General features: G+C 42.8%; 1 protein-coding gene across 1 annotated transcript; it reads left to right on the top strand.

Annotated features, from left to right (window-relative positions):
* Positions 1-902: 902 nt before the first annotated feature.
* LOC145396076 (nuclear pore complex protein Nup153-like) lies at positions 903-25,915 on the top strand. The gene is made up of 11 exons (XM_080269542.1): positions 903-1,018; positions 2,924-3,161; positions 11,797-12,081; positions 13,369-13,620; positions 14,561-14,709; positions 15,134-15,259; positions 16,398-16,670; positions 17,023-17,453; positions 18,541-21,157; positions 23,520-23,605; positions 25,296-25,915. The coding sequence occupies exons 1-11, from the start codon at positions 947-949 to the stop codon at positions 25,372-25,374; spliced, it is 4,608 nt and encodes a 1,535-aa protein (XP_080125668.1). The 5' UTR covers positions 903-946; the 3' UTR covers positions 25,375-25,915.

The raw sequence follows: 25,915 nt of genomic DNA, 5'->3' as shown, positions 1-25,915 counted from the left end.
ACACCTCTTTTAACTTATCATGTAAGTTAGTCTGAATACATTTACGACGACAAACGTTTCAGGCAATGTCAAAAAAATTTCCAAATTTTGGTTAAGAGACACAGCAACTCTAGGTTTATTATATTTTACAGGAAAAACAAGGAAAGAGTACTCAGATCTTCCTACTATGCTTTTTTTACCCAATTTTTCTAAAAAACTGCCATCTCTCCATCTTCAGTGATGAGTTGTGGCAATAATAAAAGGCTAGAGAGCTGTAACATTTTCTTTTTCTATCGCTGAGCTATTTGAAATAAGCTAAAGCATGGCAAAAATTTGGACCAAGTCCTTGTTCTTCCCGCAACAATGGATCTTGATGAGTCAATGGATTTGTCGTAAGTTTGTTTGTGAATCTGTCCCCCTGATAAACACTTAGAGTCACGTGGGTGTACTATGCGTTTATAAGCCATAGATTCTATATAACTCTTTCCATCCCCATTGCTTTTAATTATATAACATTATCCTGCTACGTAATTATCATGTATGCGTAGTTTTCATTTTTTATTTTTAAATAGGTATATTTTCGAGTGAATGAATGACGTTTGTACGATCCGTTTAAATGTGTACTACGTAAAGAAAAAAAAAAGTACATAAGTTGCATATAGTTATATGTACATCAACTATAAAATATAGGCGAGGAGGAATTTGGAAATTAAAAGTGTATGTGTTTATTCTATTGCTAGTATGTGGGTAACTTAGAGTTTAAATAGGTAAAAACAGGTAAAATATGTGGTGGTTATTCACTTGTTTTCAAAATTGAAAGCCTGATGGGAGTGAAGCCATCAGCCAATCAGGAACCAGCGCGCTCGTCGCCATGTTTCCCCCCCAGTCTTAACAAGTTACTGTACGCCCGGGATTATATCGGAATTTATGGGATTTTAGCAACTTATTGTCGTGCTACCACCTCAAAATGGCCTCTGATGGCCCCGGAAAGTACAGAGAACGTAAGAGCAGAGCGCCAAAGCCATATGACCGACCCAAGGTAACTATTTTGCCTTATTTTGTTTATTATGGCATACCGTAAACTGTTGGGAAATGCCATAGTATTTTCAGTTTTGGCCACAGCGACTCAACCCCCTAGCCAGTGGCCGTAAATGCCTCACCACTGCTCAGCGCGAGAGTGGATAGGTTGGTGGAAATAGGTGGGTCATGGGTGGAAGGGAATTGGTGTGGTTAGTGGATTCTGTGCAAGCGAGACTCGTGTTTTTCATCCTCTGACAAAACTCCTCCACCAGTACACACTAATACCCACCAGTACCCAGGGCGTTGGTGGGTTTTAGGTTGGAAATAGAAAAAAGTGAAAGTTGCAAGGGATAGAGGGAGTGGAATGTTTTGATGTATACTATTTTGTGGCAGAGAGGTTCATGTTTTTCATCCACTGGGAAAACCTTTCCACCAATACTAGTAAATACCCCGCCAGTATCCAGGGCACTGGTGAGTGTTGGGGTGGAAATAGGGCAATGGTGAAGGTTGAAAGGGGTGTAGGGAAGTAGAATAATACTTAAGTGACTTCTGCAGTTACAAATTGCATGGTCTTTATACTTCCCATGTAACGTTAGGATATTTTTCATTTCAGTTAGGGTGACTTTTTTCCTTAAAGTTAGAAAGCAGTTCTGGTATTGAAGGCAATATCTAATCCTACAATATTGAAATTTGCACTGGCAACCACTTGGCTCTTTTTTTATTCATTTGGGGAGAACATACAATTGGGGCAAATGGAGGATGGATGTTACTTCAAGGATTCTTCATTTTTTTGCCCTTTTTCACCAGAATTTGTGTTTTGTGTAGATGGTTGGAAATGTGTTTAGAATTTTAGCCAACTTTGTCTTTCCCTGCATAGCCTAAGATGTAGCCTGTTATGAAAGAGTGAAATGCTTTGGTTAGGGATGGGTGACAGTTGTTACTAATAGTAAATACATCAGTCTGCAGATTGTGAGATCTCATGGTTTGGGTCATTAAGGTTAGTTTAATTTTAAAAACATCCAACCACCTGTAACAAAGAATAATGAGTTAAAAATAAATAGATTAGAATTTCATTGAAATTAGATACCGGTATTGTAATTGAATTGATAAATCTTATAACTATTAGTGTTTAGACTGAAAAATGCCAGTGTTTGGACTGAAAAATGCTGTAAGGATAAAAGAATGCAGCTTTCTTTGGTAGGTTAGGTCCCACTTTGTTTGCTTTGTGGTCTGGTTAAGTAATCCATCAGACAGTACCTAAGTCTTCTTTTTTTGTTAGCCACATCTTACTGTGTTTAGTACTTAGGTTTGACATATAGGAACCGCCTAGCATGGGTCAGTCAGCCTGTTGCAGTTACCCTCTCTCATGTTCTTAGGACCGAAGAGGGGCTTTCCTGCACCGGTTAGGTCTGGCAGATATAAGGATACTATCCAGGTTGATATTCAGGGCATCATTGCAAGAGTGAAAGATTTAGTTATGAGGGAAGTTGACCAGCCTACTTCCCTTGGTGGCATTAAGTGGTCAAAAGCTTTCTGTCACTTCCTGGGGACTGAATCAGTTGTGTTTTCAGATTCCAAGCTATGACCCACGTTGTTATATCTTATTACACTGCATGGAAATTTTTCCCAGCAGTTTCCAGCAACTGTTGGGTTATAATAGCTTGGTTGGGCAGTTTGTGTCACTTCCAGTCCACGCCATGGCCATTCTCAGTATGGGAATTCCTTTAGTGGATGCTTGGCATCATTCAGTTTTGTTTGGGTTGCTCAGGGCATCATCAGAAAAGTGACAGATAAAGCAATTTCTCTCTCTCTCTCTCTCTCTCTCTCTCTCATTTTATGGTTGTTTGGAGGGATAAAAAGAGAGGAGGAGGGCATAGAGAATGACCCTATGCAAAGTCATAATTCTTTGTGTATTTTTACTTAGGGTATCATCCGAAGAGTGACAGATTCTGTTACTGGCCTGTTCTCTGCATCATGGTTGTCTGGGTGGATGGGAGGAGACGAGGAGGAGGAGGGAGGTGGGGGCAGTGGAGGAGGAGGAGGAGGACAACAGTCAGCATCAGCGTCTCACTCAGTCAGTCTTCCTCCACCGGGCGAGTCTTTCATATTCGCCCAGCCTGCCACCACACGCAAACCCTTCAAGCCTTTCTACCCAGAGGAAGGTGAGTTGCCTAAGTCTAGGTTTGTACGTGAACTGGTCATGGGAATTTTGTAACATATCCTCAGTACTATATTCTGCACAGTATATACAATATGTTTTCATGGCTTCTTGAGTGTTATTAATGCAAACTGTCAGTATCAGAATGATGAAGTAGGGTCCTGAATGCAAGGAGAGAGAGAGAGAGGGGGGAGGGAGAGAGATGATGATCAACATATGCTTTTCCATTTTCCATGAATGTTGATGTGCATCAGGGGTTGGTCTTAAGCCCCATATTGTTAATCATCATGCTTGAAGACCTCTTACATGACTTCAGAAATGGACTCTTGTGGTAGATGTTGTATGGTGCTGATTTGGTGTTGATTGCAGACGATGAAAGGGAGGCGGAAGAAAGATTTAGAAAGTGAAGAAATGGTATGAGGCAAAAGGGCTTGAGAGTAAATGCAGATAAAACAAAGGTGATGGTATCTAGGGTTGGTGGTACTGTTAAAGAAGAGGGAAGTTAACGTGAAGTTTGCCACAAGGACGTGGGAAGTAAACTCAATCTTGTCCAGTGTTTGTGATAAGTGGGTGCATAAGAGATGTAGAGGTACCAGAGGTAGACTTTGAAATAATGCTGATATAATGTGTGCAGTGTGTTGGGGAGAGCATGTGGAGATAGTCAGGCATGATAGGATTGATACTGCTTGTGAGTCTATTGGGTATGTGGAAAAGTTGTTACTTGGGAGACATGTTATGTGCTTAAGGTGGGGCTAGAGTGAGGAGTGGTTGGAAGAAGTTCAGGGAGCTGCTGCCTTTCCTGACATTGAGAGGGCTCTCCCTCCTTGTTAAGGGATCCATGTATGCAGAATGTACAATACTAGACAGAAGTATGTGGTGCCTGGCTCATGGCACTGCATACTTATGGTGAAATAAGAATGGTGTTCATGGGGGTGAATCGAAAAAGCCAGAAATATGTGGCGACTACAAAATGTCACTGCAGCCCATGAGAGTACAGGGCACTGACTGGCTGCTGCCTCAGCTGTCTCTGGGCTGTCAGAGAGAGTGGATGTGTGTTGCACCATGCTCTTTGATTAGGTCGATTATTTTTGTGGTTACAGGCGGTGTTTGTGGCTTTGATACCTTAATATGGCCCCTATAAAGGAGATAAGCAGTGAAACCTTAGCTTTAAAGAATCCAGGCCACCAAACAGAGGAAATAAGTGAGTTGATGGGTGTGGTACAGTCAACAGTGTAGAAGTGGTGTGTGCTGTTCTGGGAGGTAAACAGTGGTGAGATACCAGCACAGAAACCAAGGTCTGATCATCCCAGGAAGATTTCTCCAAGGTCTGATAACGTTGTATAGCGAGCTGTGGAGTCTAACCCTTATGTTACTGCTCGCTTTATAATGTTAACAGACCTTGGAGAAGTCTTCCTAGGATGACCGGACCTTGGGTTCTGTGATGGCATCTCACCACTGCTAGAACCTTAGAGGAGGTGGGTTAATCTTCGTAACGGACACAGACGTGTTGCAAGTACCCTGTACACTGCTAAATATTTTCCATACTCACTTCTAATTCCACATTCTCTGGTTCCTTTTCACTTATTTCATGCTTTCTGTCCCTTATTTGTGTGAATAGGAATTTAAATAGATGCTGTGCATGTCCAGTAGGGAGTTATTTAGGTGGTTTTCAGAATTAGGCTGGGTTAGGGTCCATAAGTACCTGTCCAGGAGGCATTTTCCCTAGTCCCAGACAAACCCCCAAGTTCCGGACATGCCTTTGGCTCTATTACGTCGCGTCTTGGAGGGATTACTGTACTCTGACTCCTACTCCGACTCCACAACCGTGTTACGTATTGAAATGATAATAGACTAATCTTATTGGGACTTGACAGGCTTTAATTAACTACTGTATGTAAAAGCATGCGACGGGTCTGCCATTCATTTTGAAATGATAACTGAAACACTGCCTGCATGTGAATTGTAAATAACCATCTATCCATCATGCAATCCTTTGTTACCCTATGAGGACCATAGGAGCCTGGGCCTAGGCAAGTTGGTCCTGACGTTTAAGATGAGAGTGACCAGCCTCAGTCATTCCAGAGTGGCATAACATGAGCAATAAATCCCAACCACTCCTTGGATATGAACTTACACAGGCTCAATCTGAGTGGAGCACCTTAATTACCCACTAAACCACCAGGCACCATAATTTGGTTATATGGTTACATCCCAGCATAGTAAATGGTTTCCTGGTGTACAGGAAACCATTTGGCATGTCACTCAGTGTTGAGTTACCCATAGACAGAAGGAACTGTAATGGGACAAAAGAAATGCTGCTGGATAAGGCTATGAGATGGGGCCAAGATTCCTTGGGCTTCATTGATGTTGAATGATTGTACGACCCATTTCACAGGGGACACTTAATAGTTTCGAAGATATTGTATTTTGTTTCTTTATTTTTGGATCCTGCCTCACCTCATGGTTCTGGAGAGAAAGGTCTTTACTCTGTAGCACTGTGGAAATCAAGCAGTTCCATTGCCAAGTCATACAGGTGTCCCTCAGCTCCCTCCTGATCCTCTGAATGGAGCAGGGCAAACTACAGAAGGGCATCTTTGCAGCAACAATATAGAAAAAAAAAAAGTTGAAGAATGTTATATTGGGAATTATTGTATATTATAAGGGGAGGGTGGGGGGGGATTGGCAGTGTTTTGCCAAGGTTATGAATGTTCCCAGCCAGTCATGTTATTTCTCCCTACCGCCACCCTACCATAATGTTATATAAAGAAATACTGCATACAGTATTATAACTTTTTTGTGGGCAGTTGGCAGCATCTTGCTGAGGCTATGAATAGTCTTGCTTAGCCATGTTATTACTCATTGTTTCTCCACACCATCACCTTGCCAACATGCAGCCAACTGTACCTTGTATTTTAGCCCAGTACTCAAAAGCCACAAGGCCTGTTAAAAATACCTTGTACAAAGCCTCCATTGCAAAGCTCTTTAACCTTTTCACTCAAATAATATTTTTCATTTCAATCAGGCTGTGGCGTAGTGTGGGTTGCCAGTGCCTGGGGCAAGGAAAGTATTGCACCTCCTAAACCGTGGACCGTTGGCATTCCCTGAGTCCCTTCCACCAGTCCAGTAATTGAACCACTTACCGTACCCCCCTAGCACATGTATTGTATTTTAAGAAAAAGCTTCATTGTATAACCATTTCTTCACTTTTGTAAATGATTAAACCATTAAGAAATCGAATACAGTAATCCCTCCACTATCCGATGTAATAGAGCCAAAGGCATGTCCAGAAAGTGGTCCCATCCGGAAAGTGGGCCTCTGACTGCTGGACTGGTACTGAAGGACCCTAACCCAGCCTGACTTTGAAAGCCACCTAAATAACTCCCTACCAGACATGCATAGCACTTATTTAAACCTATTTAAGACCCTATTCACACCAATAATGGACATAAAGCATGAAATAAATGAAAAGGAACCAGAGAATGGGGAATTAGAAGTGACTCTACCTCAGCCAGGGTGTTATGGCATTTATGGATCTGGAAAAAGTATATGACAAAGTAGACAGAGAAGTATTGTGGAAGGTTTTGCTCATATATGGTGTAGATGGTAAACTGCTAGGTGCTATCAAGAGCTTTTATGATGGTAGTGAGGCATGTGTACGGATAAATGGGCATCTGAGTGAATGGTTCACGATCAGTGTGGGCATGCAGCAAGCTCGTGATGTCCCCATGGTTGTTCAGTATATACTGTTTATATATATATGGATGGAGTGGTGAGGGAAGTAAAAACACGAGTAATAGAGAGAGTGATGGCGTTGATAATGAATGGTGATGGAAAAAATATCTCAAATTTATTGTATGCTGATGGTGCAATGCTACTTGCAAATACCAGACTAGAGCTTGGTAGACTAGTGCAGAGTTTTGTAGATGTCTGTGAGTGTCCTGCCTTGAGAGTAAATGTAGAAAGAGTAAAGTGATGGTTATTTAGTGAGAAGGTGACTCCCAGTGTGATGTTACAGTGAATGGCGAGAGATTGGAATTGGTGAGAGTTCAAATATCTGGGTACAGTGATAGAAAAGAGAGGAAAATGTGCAAAAGAAGTGGATAAGTAGAGTGACACAAGGAAGGAAAGTAGCTGGTGCTATGAAGGCTGTTATAAGAAACTGAGGTTTGAGTGTTGCAGCTGCCAAGGATAACATGAAGGAGTGTTAGTGCCAACTTTAACATATGAATGTGAGGCTACAGTGTGACATGAAAATGAAAAGTCATGAGTAAGAGCAGTTGAGATGGGACTGCTGGGGAATGTACAGTGAACATCCGATGGTTTGGAAAACCCGATGGTTCAGCATTTTCAGCCCAGGGTCATTTTTAGCTTTTTGGGGTAAAAAAATTGGGGGGGAATAAAAAAGCCAAAAGCGGCGCACCAAACTATCCAATTCCGCACCCATGGTGGCATTCAGGAGGTCCCGGGTGTTATTTTTGGGGGGGTGTTTTTTGGGTGTGTTTTGAACTTTTTCAGGTACCTGTCTGATAGTCTGGAAAATCTGATAATCCGGATGGTCCATGGGCTACTGCGTTCCGGATTAAAGGACTATTACTGTATGTGAAGTGGAATTCTTTAATGTGATTCGTGAAAGATGTGGAGTGGTGAAGTCTGTGGACACCAGAATTGAAGAGAGTGTACTGAGATGGTATGGTCCTGTGGAGAGAGTGGATGGCAATAGATTAGTGAAAAAGGTATACCTGAGTGACCTCGAAGGAGGGAGGAGGTGAGGTAGGCCAAGAAGAAGGTGGAGGGATGTGGTGGATGAGTATGTGAGGAAGGGAGGTATGGAAGTTGATGAGGCAAAGGGACTGACAAGAGATCGAGCAGGCTGGATGAATTTGGTGCGGAGAATTGCATGACCAGGGATTTGACACCCTTTTTTAACATGACTGCTTTCGGATTGGCTCTTATCAGATCGGTATATGTCAAGCTACAGAACATTGTGAAATTTTTTTGTCCTGTCAGATGGATGGGGTCGTAAAGGAGGTACAAGGTAGGGCAGTGGATGTGGGGGTGGCCCTAATGAATGAGGGTGAGCTTTGGAAGCTTCCTGTGTTGCTATTTGCTGATGATACAGTATTGTTGAGTGAAGATGAATGGGAGTTGCAAGGTTTGGTGAATGAATTTGGGACAGTGTGTAGGAGGAGGAAGCTGAAAGTTAATGTAAACAAAAGTAAAGTTATGGTGTTTGAGAGGAATGAAGTCACAGAGTGTGCAGTGAGGTTGGATGGTGAGGATATGGAGAATGTGAGTGCATTCAAGTACTTGGGTAGTGTGATGAGTAAGGATGGAACTTTGGGGGATGAAGTACGTGAAAGGGTACAGCAGGGAAGGAAGGTTGTTGGCACACTGAAAGCAGTGATGAGAAATAGGGAGGTGAGTATGGAAGTTAAGAAGTCACTGCATGATGGTATTGTGATCCCTACCCTGACGTATGGAAGCGAGGCGTGGACCTTGCAAGAGGGGAACAAGTCAAGAGTGAGAGCAGTGGAAATGAGTTACTTGAGAGGAGCATGTGGAGTGACATGGAGGGACAGGTTGACGAATGAAGAAGTGAAGGAACGTTGTGGGGTAGATGTGGATGTGGTTGAAAAGATTAGGAGAAATACACTGAGGTGGTTTGGACATGTGGAGAGGATGGAGAATGAAAGACTGACTAAGAGGGTGTATGTAGGTGAGGTGGAGGGAGGGAGAGGGAGGGGTAGACCGAGGATGAGGTGGAGGGATGGAGTTGAGAGGTATATGAGGGAGGGGGGGGTGAGTTGGGGGGAGGGGAGTCAAATGGTGGGTGACAGAGTGACTTGGAGGCGTTTTGTCTGCGGCCACCCTTTGCGGGATTAGGGCGTCGGGCTATAGATAGATAGATAGATAGATGGAGCCAGGATTTCGAGGACTTAAATGATGAGTGAATGGACGCGTACCCCATTGAATTGGGCAAACTTGGATTGTCTGGACATTGCTACTCCTCACCGTGCCCTAGGGTGGGAAAGGAGGTCCGGATGTAGATTTATTATTATTATTATTATTATAATCGTCATGATTATCATCATCATCATTATTATTACAAAGAAAGAGCTCTCTCTTTCTTTTTTTTCTCATTTATTTATTTATTTTTTTTTTGTGAAAAAAAGTTTAATCATCTTTGTTCAAGAATACATTCTCATTAAAAAAAAAAAAAAAAAAAATATTAGCTAAAATATGAAAAGTTGTTTTGTATACTTAATATAAATGATACAACTTGTCATTGCATCTATCTAATTTAATATTATTCTTTGTAAAATATTGATCATATACAAAATGGTGTCATACATGGAACAGAGAAACAGAAATTGAGTTAAAACATGAGAAAATGGTGTTTTTGTATTCTGATAATTAAAAAATGGGTTTCCACTTCTTATTCTCCTTTTTTATTATTCTCCATAAAATATTGATCATATATGTACAAGAAGGCTTCATTGTCATAATAGAGAAGCAAAATTTGAGCCAAAACATGAATTTGCAACAAGCACACAAGGCTGCATGTGCATTCATGGCAGAGAGACGTATCCCAGAGGGTAAATATAGTGCCAAAAATACTTATGGGGACTCTGTGCCAGATGGTTTACCCCTTCAACACAAGGACTGTCTTGCCTCCCTCCTGACCTAAATACTGTATGGTCGTTGCAGGAATGTAATACAGTAATTTATTTATACTTTCTTGTTATCTGAACCTTACCTTATCCCATCCGTAGGTGGGGAAAGAGGTGTTGATAATGATGATAATGGTGGTAATTTCCCTTTGAACACACTTTCTCATATGTTTTCACTGTAAAGCTATTAATTAGTGTACTATAGGAACATTTCATGTAATTCATCATTGTTTTGAGTTTGGTGGGAGCTTCCCTGTTTTGCTGTTCTTGTCTTTGACTCATAATACAGGTAAGCCCTTAATTCACGCGAACTTTTTTCACACAGTTTCGGTTATCCACGAATTTTTCGTACAATAATTAAAACAAAATTATAGTATTCAAATAAATAATTTTAATATACAAGAGAAATAAATAAAATATAAAAATGCCTACCTGCTGCCTGTGTGCATACATATATGTATGTGTGTGTGTGTGTGCGCGGAAGGTCGGTCCACACAGTCAGTTTGAATCTGATGGTCGAACCATGCATGACTCGCGAATCGTAATTTGTGGCTTATTTTTGTGCCTTCCAGTGATTGCTTGCCCTGTCTGCCAACCTGGGGCCTAAGCATAGTGCTAGTGATGCATGTGGTAACACACCAAAACGGACTAGTAAAGTGATGTTGCTGACAGAGAAAGTTAAAGTGTTGGACAAACTTAAGGGAGTAATGTCGGCTACAATTCCCCGTCAGGACGATTCCCCGTCATTTATTTACATACCAGTTTATTTAGCAAGTACAGTACACTAGTTTTTTACTTATATGAGATATAAAATCTACCTGAAAATTAGTTTTTGAAGTATTAATTAATCAATAATAAGTATAATTATAGAATGACAGAATCATCCATGTTTTGATGGTGAATTGACTTCATGGTGAATTGTCTCTGAACCGTGTATTTGGGGTGAGTCAACTGTTCTTACAATAAAGAAGACATAACGTAGCATTCAGGAGTCAGTGAGGGCTAGTGCACCAGACTGTGCTAAGGTGTCTTCACCTATGCCTGTGAACTGGCTTGGAACCGTATGTTTGGGGTGAATGAGTCAACTGTTTGGACAATAAAGAAGGCAGAATGTAGCATATGGGAGGCAGTGAGGATTTGTGCACCAGACTGCTGAAGTGTCTCCACCTACGCTTGTGCTTGTTAGGTTTCAGTGTTAAATTTCTTACATTTTTGTTGTTTTTCATACTTTATGTTAGTTTATAAGGTGTATGTAGTGCATAAACAGTATTATTCAGATGTAATATACTTAATAGACATGCGTAATTATGTGCACACAGGGGCAGAATATATACGCGAATTTACCACATACGCGAAGGGTCTGGGAACGTAACCCTCGCATGAATTAAGGGCTTACCTGTACTGTTGTTTCATTAGATTCTGTGTAACCTAGCTTATAACAAACAGCCTTGAATGACCATTAATTCTGTTGCTGTTTGCCTGTCTTTTTTACATTGTATCATGTGATCAGGATGTACAGTGAAGGGTCAGAGTTAAAGCATCTGAAACTAACTTGTATTCCTAACACAGAAGTTTTGAGGAACAGATCTACAGGAGTAAGTGAGGATTTACTGTGCAGGATTTTGTGTTTTTGACTCCAGGCTCAGTTGAACATAAGCCTGGTGGACTGCGGGCAAAGTTCCTGTTTCATTCAAATCACTGCCATCCTTTCACTAGATAGAGAGGATTAGGGTAAGGGGCATTTGTATAAATGCTGCCATGTCATATCAGTACAACCACGTAAAGGCTTCTCAGCACCAGATTGGACAGAATGTGAGGAGGTTGAGGGATGTATGAATGTCTGAGCAGCTTCACCGTCTGGTTGTATTGGTGCCACCATGTGAACACCACCTACTTTTACACTGGATTGATGAGGTAGTTACATTGTGTGTGTGTGAAATGTTAGCAAGAAGAGTGTAACTGTTGCAGGTGAGACAGACAGCTCTGGCCAGCAGTCATTAGGCATCAACGAGGGTGCCAGTACCAGCCGTATGAGCACCCCAACTGCTGCTGCTGTATCTGCCGCCCCGCTAGGCCTGTCTGCTGCCCCACCCCGCCCCATGCAGCTGGGTGGTGGGGATTTGGCCAGTCCCATTGTCACCGGCCGCAGGCTTCCCGTCCTGTCTTCAACCCCGACATCAATGTTTGCGAGTCGGGCTAAGGGACACCTTGAGCCACGGTCACTCCCCCTCATTGCTACATCCACACCTACTGGTTTGTGTTTACTTGTACTGTATTTATAATGTACTGTGAAGACATATATGTTATTACATTCATACATACTTACAATATATAGCTGTATACTATAATGCTCGTGTGTGTATATATATATATATGGAGCCTCTGTGGTAGAGTGTGCATTTCACACGCTGGTGAGCGCGGGTTCGCCTCCCGCCAGAGTTGTAAAAGCTTTGGGAAGCATTCACCAGGCCACTTGCTACTTTGGTGGACACAAGGGGTGCTGTGGTTGAACCAGTGTCGCATACTAGTATGCTTGCACCCAGTTGGCTTAAGGCGGGCCGATTACACTTAGTTCACAGGCTACATACACATCCAAAGCCACTACAACACTACAATCACACTCACAAGCACTTCTCACCCTACATACAGTCTCTGCCAGACAGCCTAAGCCACTTGGTAGAGATACATTGGCTGTATCATCCCTGCTTCGGTAGTGATAGGCCGGTCCTGCAGTGGACCTCAACGGCTGATGATGATGATAATGATATTTATACTGTACGTACATATATATGTATATATTTATTGTCACTTTATCTGTCCATCAACCTTTCTGTATCTGTTTATCTATATGTTTCTTAGCCTGATTAACACTTTCGCGGTCCAACTCTCCTGCAGCGAGCAGAACCCTCTGGCTTTCCCCCCACCCTGCTCTCCCTTTCCCCTCTGCCACATGCTCGAGTATTTTCTTTTCCGATCATTATGTCACCCCAAAATATTTGGATAAATGGATTTGTTTTTATACCGTTAAAACTGAGACATTTTAGAATAAGATGAAAGAAAATAGAAAGTGATATTGCATAAAGTAAAATAGTAATGACAAGTATAAGTTGAAAGAGAACATAAGAATGCTTATGCAATACCATTTTTTTTCTAAGCGTTTTTTTGGTCATGTTTTCAAATTTTCCCATGAATGAAAATAGTATCACCAAACTGGGAATTCAGTCAGGCAAATATCAGACCCAATTTCAGGACACTAGACGCAATTCCTGATTTATGGTGAATATTTCTTTGGACGCGGATCTGCATCTAAAGAGCTAGTTGGACACCTTCAGGTTGGATGCAGATCTGCGTCCAAAGACTGCAGAAGTGTTAAAATGGGAAACACTTAAAAATACAGTATTCCATAATGAAGTAGTTATAGAATAATTAAATTTTTAAAAAAGTGGATGTAGCCTATACATGTTATAAGAGAAACAGTGTTTGGAGAAGTTGCTCATTGGTGAGCAACAACAACTTTGGCTGAATTTTGATCTCGTTCAGGTGATGACGGCAGCAGTGAGGTTAGCGAGTCTTCGGTGGACACAGGCGTGGATGCATCTGTGGTGCCGCGTCCGGATGAGCGTGACTACCAGCGTGAGATACTGCAGCTGGATGAGGAGTCACTGCAGACACTGAGGGACTCACTATCCAAGACTGTACCCACACCAGCAACCCCGTCAACGCAGCCACCAGCGGCTGCCATCTTACCCACACTGGAAGAATCCCGGAAGAGACCAAGGGACTTAGAGCCAGGTCACTATACACACATTTGTCGGATTATTATTATTATTATTATTATTATGTAATTTTGTTATATTATTATTGTTTCATTATTATATTATTACTATAATTATTATTGTTATTATTTAAGTAGTGATAAGTGGGGGTGCTCACTATCCACTCACTCGATGTAGTGCCACTCTCGGGCGACTGCCCTTTCCTTTCTTCCTTCCTTTTTTCCCTCCGTCCTCTACTGTCTTTCTTTCCTTCATTCCTTCCTCTGCCTTATGCCTATAGGTGACTCTACACTCCCTCTTCTGTTTTTTTTTCCTTTATGCTTTCCTCTTCATTCTACCAGGGTGACTCTACACTAAGTGACAAGTCAGATGGTTTCTTGTACATCAGGAAACAATTTACTACACTGAGTGATAACCATAAAACCAAATTATGGCACCAGGTAGTTTAGTGGGTAATTAAGTGCTCCAATCAGATTGAGCCTGTGCAGATTTACATATCCAAGGGGTGGTTGGGGCTTATTGCTCAAGTATTGCCACTCAGGGATGAGTGAGGCTGGTCACTCTCATCTTAAATGTCAGGACCAACTTCCCTAATGCTGGGGGCCTAAATGCTCCTCATGGGGCAACACAGGATTGGATGATGGACGGCTGGTTGGATGAACAGTATTGTTCAAGGATGAGCGATTGATGACTTGCCTTAGATTTTTGGACTAAATTGCCTAGCCTAAGGCCTGAGTACTTCTCACTGGATGCTAAAGGATCCTCATCATCCAAACTTTCACATCCATGGTTGGGATGAAGATTGAATGATAAACTGTTTTTTTCCTCAACACTTTTTTGTATTGTAGGCCTCTCACTCTGTCAGCATATATAATCTTCAAACTAGTTCATTTAGTTTGCCAGCAGTTTGCATGCAGTGGGTTAATTTATATACTGTATAATACTTTTGTGTACAGATCAGTCAAGTATAAGAGCAGAGGGCAGTGTGAGCAGCAAGTCCCTGTTCAGTGAGGTTGGGTCCATGAGCCACGGTCAGCCCCAGCCGTCTGGTCTGGCCAGTAAACGCCCACGTTTTAATATATCGATGTATGGATCACCACTGCTGGTAAGTACACGCAAACACTCCTGCCACAGTTACCATAGTTTGTGATTTCTTAATCCTACCATATTTTTGGAACCTGTTGTTTGGGGTCTCGGTCTCATGAATGTGAACCTGGTGGACTTGAGGCTGAAGTTCTCCTTATGGAGTCCACCATGCTCTTTTCTGGCAAGAGGGAAGGAGTTGAGGGACATTCGTGGAACTCTTCTGTTATATCATTGTCACTGCATGGAGCCACTCCTCTCTAGTACCATTTTGTGATCCCATTCACCTCATTAATTTTAGTGAGAAGTAGTTGACCATGTTTAGACTGACTGATTTAAGAAAAAATATATATATATTTTCACAGTAGTGTATGTACCACAGTTTATTGTTGTGAAGTGTGATTATGGTAATGCTGAATGCTTAGTAATGAAGTGAATGGTTGCAGGATGACAAGTCTGTGCTAAGTGATTCAGCATTTAAAGCATCACCGTTCTACCCTGGCAAAACAATGTACGGTGGAGCATCAGCATACACCAGGAGTAGAAGATTGCAGTCCAGAACACAACTACAGGTACTTGTTGAGTTTAATGGGGTGTATTTGTTGAGAGAGGTGATTCCCAGTGTGATGTTATAAGGCAGTGAGTGAAGAGAGATGAATTGGAGAGAGAGTTCAAGTATCTGGGTGCAGTGATAGAAAAGAGGGAAATGTGTAAAAGAAGTGGGAAGTAATGTGGCACAGGAAAGGAAAGACACTGGTGCCATGAAGGCTTTGATAAGGAGCATAGGTCTGATGTGGCAGCAGCAAGAGGCTTGCATGAAGGAGTTTTAGTGCCTACTCTCTGTATGTGAGAATGTGGTGTGGCATGAAAATGAAAGGCCTAGAGCAAGTGCAATAAAGATAGAACTGTTGAGGAATGTGTGTGGAGTGTGAATAGTGGATAGGATAAAGAATAATAGTAAAACATGAGAATAAGGAAGTCTGTAGACACCGGAAATGAAGAGTGTGTGCTTATGAGGTATGTACATGTGGAGAGAATGGGTGTGACTAAAGCAATGAAAAGGGTATGTGTGAGTGAGTTTGAAGATGAGAAAAGGCATAGTAGACCAAGAAGGTGGATAGATGTGGTAAATGAGTGTGTGAGAAAGAGAGGTATGGAGGTTGAGGAGGCTGGGTACTGGTAGAGGACCCAGGTGACTGCCTGAATTTTGTACACAGGATTGCGTGACAAGTGTTTGACTTCTCTTTTCAACTTCAATAGTTGCCAGAATAACACAGTGTGATAGGTAATTATGGAGCACATGTGTGTGGAAAAGTGTTTCTTGAATGATTAGTGAATGAGTGTTTAACCCATATCATCAAGCATGCTGTTGAATAGTTCTTCCTCTTTTTTTACGGTCCTATCTTATGCCACTTTTGAATGAGAAAGAGAGATGGGATGAGAATAATGTATATATAATATTTCAGGCAACAGTTGTTACATACCGGTACTTCCCAGTACATAGCTATTGCCAGCTTGAGCTTCTGTCAATTCATTTGCCTTGCCAGCTTCTGTATGTCACTTATGTGTAAAAATGGTCCACACCTTTTTTATTTATTTTGTTTTATTATTTATTTTTTCCCCCTTTTGATTAGTTTCCCTTGTCAGCCTCCATACCTTCTCATACACACCTGCTAAAATAATTCACACTTTTTTGCTTGTTTTGTACAGACCAGCCGTGCACAGGTGAAGGCCAAGGCTCCTAGTGAGTGTGGCAGCAGTGATGGTGGTCTGAGCCAGGCTGCACGACGCATCCTGGAGGGCCTGGAACAGATGTCCACGCCAATATCTGACGCCAAACGCATCCCAACACCCACCCCAGGCCAGAGGGGCAGCTTCCTGGACCACCTGCCAGGGTCGTACAGGGCAGCGGCATTCCACAGACATCGGACATCACTTCGCGTGTCCGCACCACCTACTGCCTCGCTACTCACACCCACTAAGGTAGGTTTCTTGGTCAATACATGGTTTTCTTGCACATTTAATTGGACAGACCTACAGTTAGTTCCTCTTTCTGTCAGCGTTCTTCTTGCATTCCAGACCCTACCTCACTCCATCCTTAGACCTTGTGCACATCATGCTTGCTGGTCTGGGTGGGAGATTTGCATCACTAGGCCTAGCCTAAGCAGATAGTCTCACTGAACATGAGGGTGTGTGAGCTTTTACTTTTGTTGGTTGCAGTGATGCACAGCTCCTGCCTATGGCAACAAGCATTTGATGCAAACACAGCCTTTGGTGGGGAAAGAGATCTAGATGATGATGATGATGATTATGATTTTCTCCTCTGACTCACCAGGTTCCAGTTCAGTCCAACCTTGCCACTAGTCTCCTCACGAGTGGCCAGGTGGTTAACTCATCGTCAGACAGTTCCCAGACCCAAAAGAATGCAATAAGCGTAGGTAGTGGCAAACCTGAGGACACTACACCCACTTCAAACACCACCACACAGCCAAGCACAGCCATAGAGTCAAAGAAGGATAGCTCGAGAAAGGAGGATGGGAGTGGCAACCCAGGGATTTCAATATTCACCAAGGCGGCAGCAGAAGCCACGGCCAAATTCACAACCCCATCTCAACAAAAATACCAACCAGTATCGTCATCGTCAATCCGTTTGGTCCCATCACAAGCCCCCAATGAAGTCTTTAAGTTTGGCCTTATCTCGGACTCTAGTGCCTCGCAACCTGCATTTCAGTTTGTGCCGAAGCCTGCCACTACTACAGCAGTCAGGTTAGTTTCTACCTCCATCCTGCCCACATTGTGTATTTGTTTATATATACATATATACATTCATACATACATACATACTGTACATCGTCTAATCCTGTGTTGCCCCATGCGGAGTGTTGGAGCCAGGGGCTAGACATGTTGATCTTGGCATTTAAAATGAGTGACCCACCTCACACATGCGTGAGTGGTATTATGTGAGCAGTACACCCCAACCACCCCATGGACATAAACCAACAGAGGCTCAATCCAGTTGGCATGCCTTAATTACTCACTAAACCACCAGCGCCATAGTTAGATTATATGATTACTCCCCAGCATAATAAATGGTTTCCTGGTGTACAAGAAACCATTTGGATTGTCACTCAGTGTAGAGTCACCTGTTGACAGATGGGGGAGGAAATAAAGAAGGAAAGGCAGGAGGGGAAGAAAGGAAGAGAGGAAAGGGCAGTCACCCGAGAACAGCACTACTATAAGTGCTTGGATGGTGAGTGCCCCCACCTACCACACATTTGTGTTGTCTGCGTGTGCCACAAGGGATTACACAGCTTGTCTGTATGCTTAGGTACAACTGTGGCATGGGTTGAGGTTGTTAACCATGACAGTACAAGAATAGTGGGTTTATGGCATATTATATTAGTTTGAGTAGAGTTATGAAGAACCTAATGCTTCACACATTTTCTAAGTAATTTTGGCATTCAAAGAATGCACAGATGTAGCCTCCCACAAATGTGCATTCCACAATTTGTTCAAACGTATGACCATAAGTAGCGAAGCCCCAGGCTGTCTCACAGTTGAAAGAGCAATAAAGGATTAGGTGATAGATAATGCTCATGTTAGTTATATATCTTTTGAGTAATAAATTTTCTTTGATGCTCTATATTTTGGGAGCTAAATTCCTAAGCAAGAGGAAAGGCCAGGATGATGATGATGTTGATTGTTTGTTTTTATTGTGGACCTTAATAATCTGTGGATAATGCCTTCATTGGTTCATTATGTAGCTTTGGTGGGAGAGAAGGCCAGGATGAAAGTGTTGACGGTGCTGTTCCTTGTTATGGCTCTTAAAATCCATGAATAATGCCTCTTTCAGTGATGCAGAATTGTCTTCAAAGAAATTCTGTGGCAAGTTGAAGTCAAAAGTTGTTGAGAGTGTGAGGGGCTCTACCAAACTGGACGAGGAGACTGTGGAGGACCCCAAACTACCATCGGTTTCATTAACCATGCCCTCGTTGCCTAAGATCAACCTGAGCATTGCATCCCCAGCTCCAGGTACTCCCTCTGATGTCACCTCCTCCCCTAAAGGCTTCAAGTTCTCGACTCCGGAGGTAGTCGATGCTCAGGAAGTGTCTGAGACCTTGCATACTCCCCCAACGTTCACCTTCAGGAGTCCCGCGCTCGTTGGGGAGGCCAGGAGGGAAGAATCTAACAACGAAAGTCCCAGCACCCCTGTTGTCACCACTCAGATAATGTTTAACAGCAGTACGATGTCGTTCGCCCCCAAACTGAAGACAAACGCAGGTAAATCTCCTACCTTGGATAAACTAAAGGAGGGCAGTGTCCTTGATGTTCTTAAACCCCAGGGAGACATCAGTCCTGATAAGTTTCACACCTCGCTTCCCAATAACCATGAAGATCCACTTAAAATGCCCAATAGCAAACCCTTTCCAGCATCACAGCCGATCAATAACATCATCAAGGAAGCTGACAGCTCTCAAAAGTTCCAGGGCTTTGGTTCGGCTTTCAAAAGATCGAGTAATGAATGGGACTGCAGTGTGTGTATGGTTAGGAACAAGGACGCTTGTAGTAAGTGTGTGGCATGTCAAAACCCTAGAGAAGGAAAGAGCATTTCTAGTAGTGCTGCTTCTGCTGTATCTAGTACGGTTGGGGGTAACTCTGGCACAGTTGGGAGTAATTCTAGTGCATTGTGGAGTGAGCCTGGTTGGGGAGATGCATTTAAGAAATCAACTAGCGAGTGGGAGTGTGAAACATGTATGGTACGCAACAAGGACTCCAATGACAAGTGTGTTGCCTGTGAGACCCCCAGACCGGGAAGCAAAAGAGAGTCGAGAGTGGAGGGTGGGAGTGTGAGTGAAGGCAAGAGTGATAAGCCTGTGATGGGCTTTGGCACAGCGTTTGCCAAGGCGAAGGGAGAGTGGGAGTGTGATACGTGTTTAGTTCGCAACAAGAGTGACGCCACCTCATGTATATCCTGCGAGACCCCAAAGCCCGGCGCTGCAAGTGTGTCTCATGCCATCACTGGAAACTTTAAATTTGGTGTAAATACAAGTAGTTCTAGTAATAGTAGTAGTGCTGGTGGTAAGTTTAAGTTTGGACTGAGTAATTCGCAGACAGGGGTTCAGCCAACGGCAAAATGTGGGGGTTTCAGTTTTGGGGCGAGTGCCAAAATTCCTGAGGAGGAGGAGAAGAAGGGGGATTCAGAGTTCAAGTTTGGAGTGCCTACTGAAAAGTCGAATGCCTTGACTGGTTTTGCTTTCGGTGTCAGGTCTGTGAATGACACAGCAGGAAAAGAAAAGATTGAGAGTTCTAGTGGTGGTGGTGGTGGTGGTGGTGGTGGTGGTTTTACATTTGGTGTGCAACCAGTGGAGGATAAGACTAAAGAAAACTCTGGTAATAAACTCTCTAGTACATTGCCAACGAACAGAATATCAGAAAGCTCAGGCATTGGAAGCTTAGACTCGACCTCGACATTTCAGTTCACGGCTAATAAGACAAACATTAATGTTGGTTTTGGAAAGACACCTGTGTCAGAGAGTCCAAGTAAACTTATTCCTTTTGAGGTAAATCCGGTAGAACTGAAGTCAGGCAGTGTTGTAGATGCACTAAAGGGCAAAGGGTCTGAGGCGAAAACCGAAACGAGCTTTGGGGCGAAAGTTGACTGTACTGACAGTAAGACCACGATGTTTGGGTTGAACAGTATTGTAGCATCGGCAAACAAAGACAGTGATAAGAAACTGTCTCCGCTGTTTACATTCACTGTGTCCAAACCCGCGGACTCAACCTCTGAGGTGACGTCAACATTTAGTGTAAAAACTGAAACTGAAACAAAGTCAACTTCAAGTAGTAGCTTTACTTTTGGTGATAAGGCTGCTACTTGTACTACCTTCCCACCCTTCACCTTCACTGCTCCCACTGTGAGTAAAGACGAGACCAAGCCGAACTTCACCTTCAACACCAGTTCCAAAAGGGACACCTCGGATGCCAGTGAGCCAGCCAAGAAGATGGCATTTGGCAGCCCCAGCACAGGTATAAATAACGGGGTCTCAGCCTCCTCACCATCCCTGTTCACTTTTGGGAGTAAAGAGAACAAGCTTGGATCCGGTACAGGGTTTGGGGCTCCCCCCGCAGCGTCCCCAGCATTTGGTGCCCCCGCTCCTTCCTCAAACACCACCCCAAGCTTCCAGTTTGGCAACAGCAACCCCCCAGCACCAGCAGCTACAGCCCCCTCCCCGGCGTTTGGCAACCCAGCACTTACATTTGGGGGTGCAACCTCAGCGTTTGGCAACACAAACAGCGCCACAAACTCCTCCTCATCTGGTGGGTTCATCTTCGGCCAATCATCAGAGAAGAAACCAAGTGCGGGGTTTGATTTCGGACAGGCCGCCACCAACCCCACTCCCACTGCCAGGGGGTTCAACTTTGGTGGTGCATCACAGCCGGCTGCAGGACTCTTTCAGTTTGGTAGTCAGGTGAGTCTAAGTGTACACTAGTTTCTTTATCTGATAGAACTGTGCCACTCTCACAAGCACTGTCAGGGTTACTTGAAATTCATGAAGCATTAGTTATGTACAGCAGGGCTATTCAATTCTCGGCCCGCATGCCAAATCCAGCCCTCGAATTGTTTTTCATTGGCCTTTGACAGACTCGGAAGAATGCAAATAAACAAACAAAATTTAGCATTTTTCTTTTTATGTGCATAGTGGAAAATGTAAAGGCAAATTATATATGAATTTTTCATTTCCGTCTATGTACCGTATACCAGTAAGTGTTTAGATAGAGGAAGAAATGGAACTAAAATAAATGTATGGCTTTTCTATCATTATGAGCTTCATAATCGGCACTATTCCGGGAGGACTTGAATAGCCCTGATGTAGCCTGCAGTTAAATCTCCAGCATCAGTTTGTTTTCACCTGATAGAGCTGTGGCAGTCTTGCAACATGAATAATAAACTTTTTTGAAAATCAGTGAGCCATAGTTATGATGCATGATTGAGCCTGCTTAGTAACTATTGTCATTTTGTTTCCACCTGTTGGAACTGTATCACTCCCATAACTTGAATGCGCAGTCGTGGTTGCTTGAAATTCAGTGAACCATAGTTATGAGGCAGGAATGATTTTCCTTGGCTGCTGTAATCTTTTCACCTTAAATATCCAAGACATTCTTGTTTTTTGCAACTTGTCTCATAATTTCTGATACAGTACATTGTGTCAATGGCAAAAAAAGTACAGTACTACATACTTTCCATTGCCTCTCTTTTTAACCAGCAGTCTAGCACCACATTACACAGTAAATGTATTGTTACAGTTCAGCATAGAGGATAGAGGAATGGCTATTTTAGGCCACTTGTACAAATTGAGTAGCTACTGTAAGACTACAAGTTAGATTTCTATGCAGTAAGTTAAAAACTCCATTAAGTTGGATGCAGTTTTTGGCTTGCATGTACTGTATTTTCTTGTATTTTTTGTTACATGCATTGTATGTGATCATTCTATAAGGAATAATAAAAATCTTCCCAGAATAGCTGCGTAGGACAGGTTGAAGTGCTTGTATTTATTTGTTTATTTTATAGCAGAATAGGGTCAAATTCCTGCATGGGATGGGATGGTCACAAAGTCAGATTTGCAGACAGCTTAACTATATAGCATGCAACATGGAATGTAAGTTGAACAGGCTTAAGCTTCAGTTCACCCAATTTAAGGAGGTCTTACTCTACTATGGTACCAGGAAGTCTTGACTAATTCATTGAGCCATAGCTATGAGGTAGGAATAAGTCTTTTTGGTGGACAGTAAAATTAGCTCTTCACAAAGAATGCATTTGACCATCAACTGAGCCGAAAGGAGATAGGTACCTTTGGGAGGTTAGAACATTTGTGTTGTAGCTAGTTCATTTTATAATATTACAAAAGGGACATGGTATGACGTATGGTGAGAGAATGAATGGATTGGCTTGAGGCAAGGGAAGCATGGGTTGACAAATTTGTTTGGAACCAGCTGTGTCATAACCAACCTCATGTTAATGGTTCCTAAGGCATTGAACCTATATTTTTATGAGAAAGTTAACTGTACCAATAAGTTCATTCCCATTATCAGTAATTTATTCATTGCATGTTGTCCACATGTTATTCATTACTTATTATCTGCAGTTTATTCTCTGTGTTTTGTCCACTGTTAATTCTTTATGGATATACATCTTTATCCACAAGTTATTCATTGCTCTGGATTGTAAAGCTGTAGATAATTATCGTAGTGTCATTTCTAAGATGTACTTTCTGTATCTTTACTGACTGCACCTAATAATGTGGATGTAGGCTGATCCCATATAACAATTACACATACATCATAAGTGACCATCAGAAATATTCAGTGTGAAGGGTTTACTCACACTTTTGTGCACTGTTTTTATTATAGAGCTATTGTTGTTGCTTTTATGGAGTTGGTCACTGGAAAATAGTTGTACTGGGTCACTGGAAAATAGTTGTACTGGTGTAAGTTGCAGCCTCAGATTAATGTGACTGTGAACTCAGTGGTCTGTAGAGCATAGTTGGCATTCTTCCACTGTCCATTCTCCTTCCGGGGAAAGGGAGAGTGATTGAGGGATGATTGAATAGTATAACAAGGCAGGCTAACTGCTCAGTCATATTGATGCCACCATGTGAAGGCATCTTCATCCCCACATAACACAGTATGTCAGTTTCACAGCTTTTCCAATACAACTGGCACTAATTTTGGTGGTGGGGGGGAGGGGGGAAACATGAAGGCAATTTGTTCGTGGCCACCCCATATGGGTGTCATAAGAGTCCAGATATTAATGGTTTTGTGTGTGCTGTACAGAATCAAGTCAACAGCAGTTCGTCAGGCAGCATTTTTCAGTTTGGCTCGACAGGCACTGAAGTACCAGCACCAGCCACTGCCTTTGGGTGAGTAGACTTTGTGTATGCTGTACTGTACGTATCTATTCCTGCAGGTTTACGAGTGCCAGAAAGGGGTGCCTTCATGTGGTGGCACTTTTGTACAGCTTCACTGCCCAGTTATACAAACATCTCTGCCCCCCCCAAAGTAGGATGGTAGACTGCAGGAGAAGGGCAGCTTTAGCCTACGGTTCACACGGCTCACATTTCAGATGAACATGGGATGCAGCTATTACTGCCATGGGTTCAGGGAGTGTTTAGAGAGATTTGATGAGTGTGGGGTGGAGTCAGGATTTCAGGAACTTGAATGATGTGTGAGAGGAAGTATTGCCCATTTGATTTAGCAGACTTGGCTGGTTTCTACTTCTGTCAATTTTTTTCTTGCTCTCTGGACCTCATTCCAGCCATAGTTGGGAAAAGGGGGCAGGATGATGATACTAATGATGATGAGGATTGTGTCCTTCAACTGTATGGTCATGTGGAGAGAGTGGATGTAGTTAGGGTGGTGGTGGTGGTGGTGGTGATTGTGGCTTCAGGATCATTTAGATGGTAACCTAGCTGACTGCAGGCTGTAGTTGCCCTTTTCTTGCTTGAATAATTATATAACCTATCTCAGTGGAGATGCTGTTGATAACTCTTCCATGTTCATACTATTTATTTCCTTGTTTGGAAGTAGTACCACACCCCAGATGTAGGTAAGAATATGGTAGAGGAGAGAGGAACAATTAAAATGATGAAAGAGAAGGAAGAGGAAGAACTGTGTCTGGGAGAGAGAGAGCCTGGAGGCATTTTTGTTATGACCATCCCCTGTTTGGGGGTTCACAGGAGACTGCAAAGCATTGGAGATGATGATGATGCTTTGAAGTCCTATTTAAGAACTAGAGGCCATCTCATGATGGGAGCTCACCACCTGTATAACCAGAAAGTTTTTTCATGTCACATAATTTTACACCTCCATTTCTGATTTGACGCAGAATCAGGATGTAAAACATGCACAAACAAAGCCAGCCAGCTAACTTTACAACTTAAAATGTTACCACTCTGCTCGCTTCGCAACACGGGTGGTAAGCAAGCGGAGTTGTGATGTTTTCAGCTTTGAGGCTGGCTGGCTGATTTTGCTTGTGTGTGGGTAACCAGATATCTCCTGAACAGTTCAAGCTATCAACATGAAACCTTCAGGGTATCAAGATATGGCCAAAAACTTGCACGAATTAAGAATTGGGCACTCGGGGTCTAGGTAAAGGTCAGAGAAGGTCAAATAGTTGACATTTGGCAGCCATTTTGGCAACCTTGACCTTTACCCCGAGTGCCCAATTATTAACGCATCCAAGATTTTGGTCGTATCTTGATACCCTGAAAGTTTCATGTTGGTAGCTCAGGCCGTTCATGAGATATCTTGTTTACCCTCACACAAACAGCGCCAGCCAGCCAACCTCACAAATGGAAACATTACCACTCCGCTCGCTTTGCAACGCAGGTGGTAATTATGCCCTATCTGTCTATAGCCAAACACTTTAAATTTAGTTGGGGCAGCCACAGATGAATCACTCCATGTCACTCTGTCCATCACCCTCAGGCTGCCCTCTCTTCAGGTCCCTGTGCTAATCTCACCCTTTCTTTCCACAGGGGTTGGGACACTGTCCTCCATCATCAAGCCTCCCTTTTCCCTGCCAACTAATCCCACCCTCTTTATCCTCAGGGGTGGAGATAATCCGTTCAACGCTTCCACTCCCAGCGGCAGGGTTGTCAAGAAGGCCATCCGACGCAGCCGCAAGTAGTATGGCTGGATGGGACAACCTTCAGCTTGGGGTTCAAGTTTGTATGTGTAATATTGAGTTTCTCTGCTATGGTCTTTGGTGAATCACGGAATGAGAGTGTGAATTCATGTTATGGTGAATCACGTAAGTGATTCATATTATGATGAATCACACTGAGATTGTGATTCATGGAGTGGTGCATCAACTGAGCTTGTGATTCATATGGTGAATTGCAGGATGAGAACGTGATTCATAACTCCAGGTGCTGATCTTTTTCCTCCACGAAAGACAGGTGATACATTTTTCATCGCATTCTTGCAGTTTTCTGGTGATTTTATTTAAATTAGGTCACTTTTCAAACTGGATGGGTTAGCTATAGCCTTAATAAGTTCCTTTAATTGTAAAGACCTTTTCTAAGTTTAATATTTTGTGGAGAGATCAGTGTATGTAGAATGTTTAAGGTGGGAGGAGGCACTGTATGCCAAGAGGAAGATGAACTTACTCTTGGTAATAGAGAGAGATGCCTTTATGTGGTGGCACCAATATAACAAGGTGGCCCTGT

This window comes from Coenobita brevimanus, chromosome 34 (assembly GCF_032717465.1).
Source record: "Coenobita brevimanus isolate Jiangsu-jjx chromosome 34, ASM3271746v2, whole genome shotgun sequence".
In the NCBI taxonomy this organism is placed as follows: domain Eukaryota; kingdom Metazoa; phylum Arthropoda; class Malacostraca; order Decapoda; family Coenobitidae; genus Coenobita; species Coenobita brevimanus.
The sequence above is the reverse complement of the archived record's forward strand: the minus strand, read 5'-3'. Positions and strand labels throughout refer to the sequence as shown.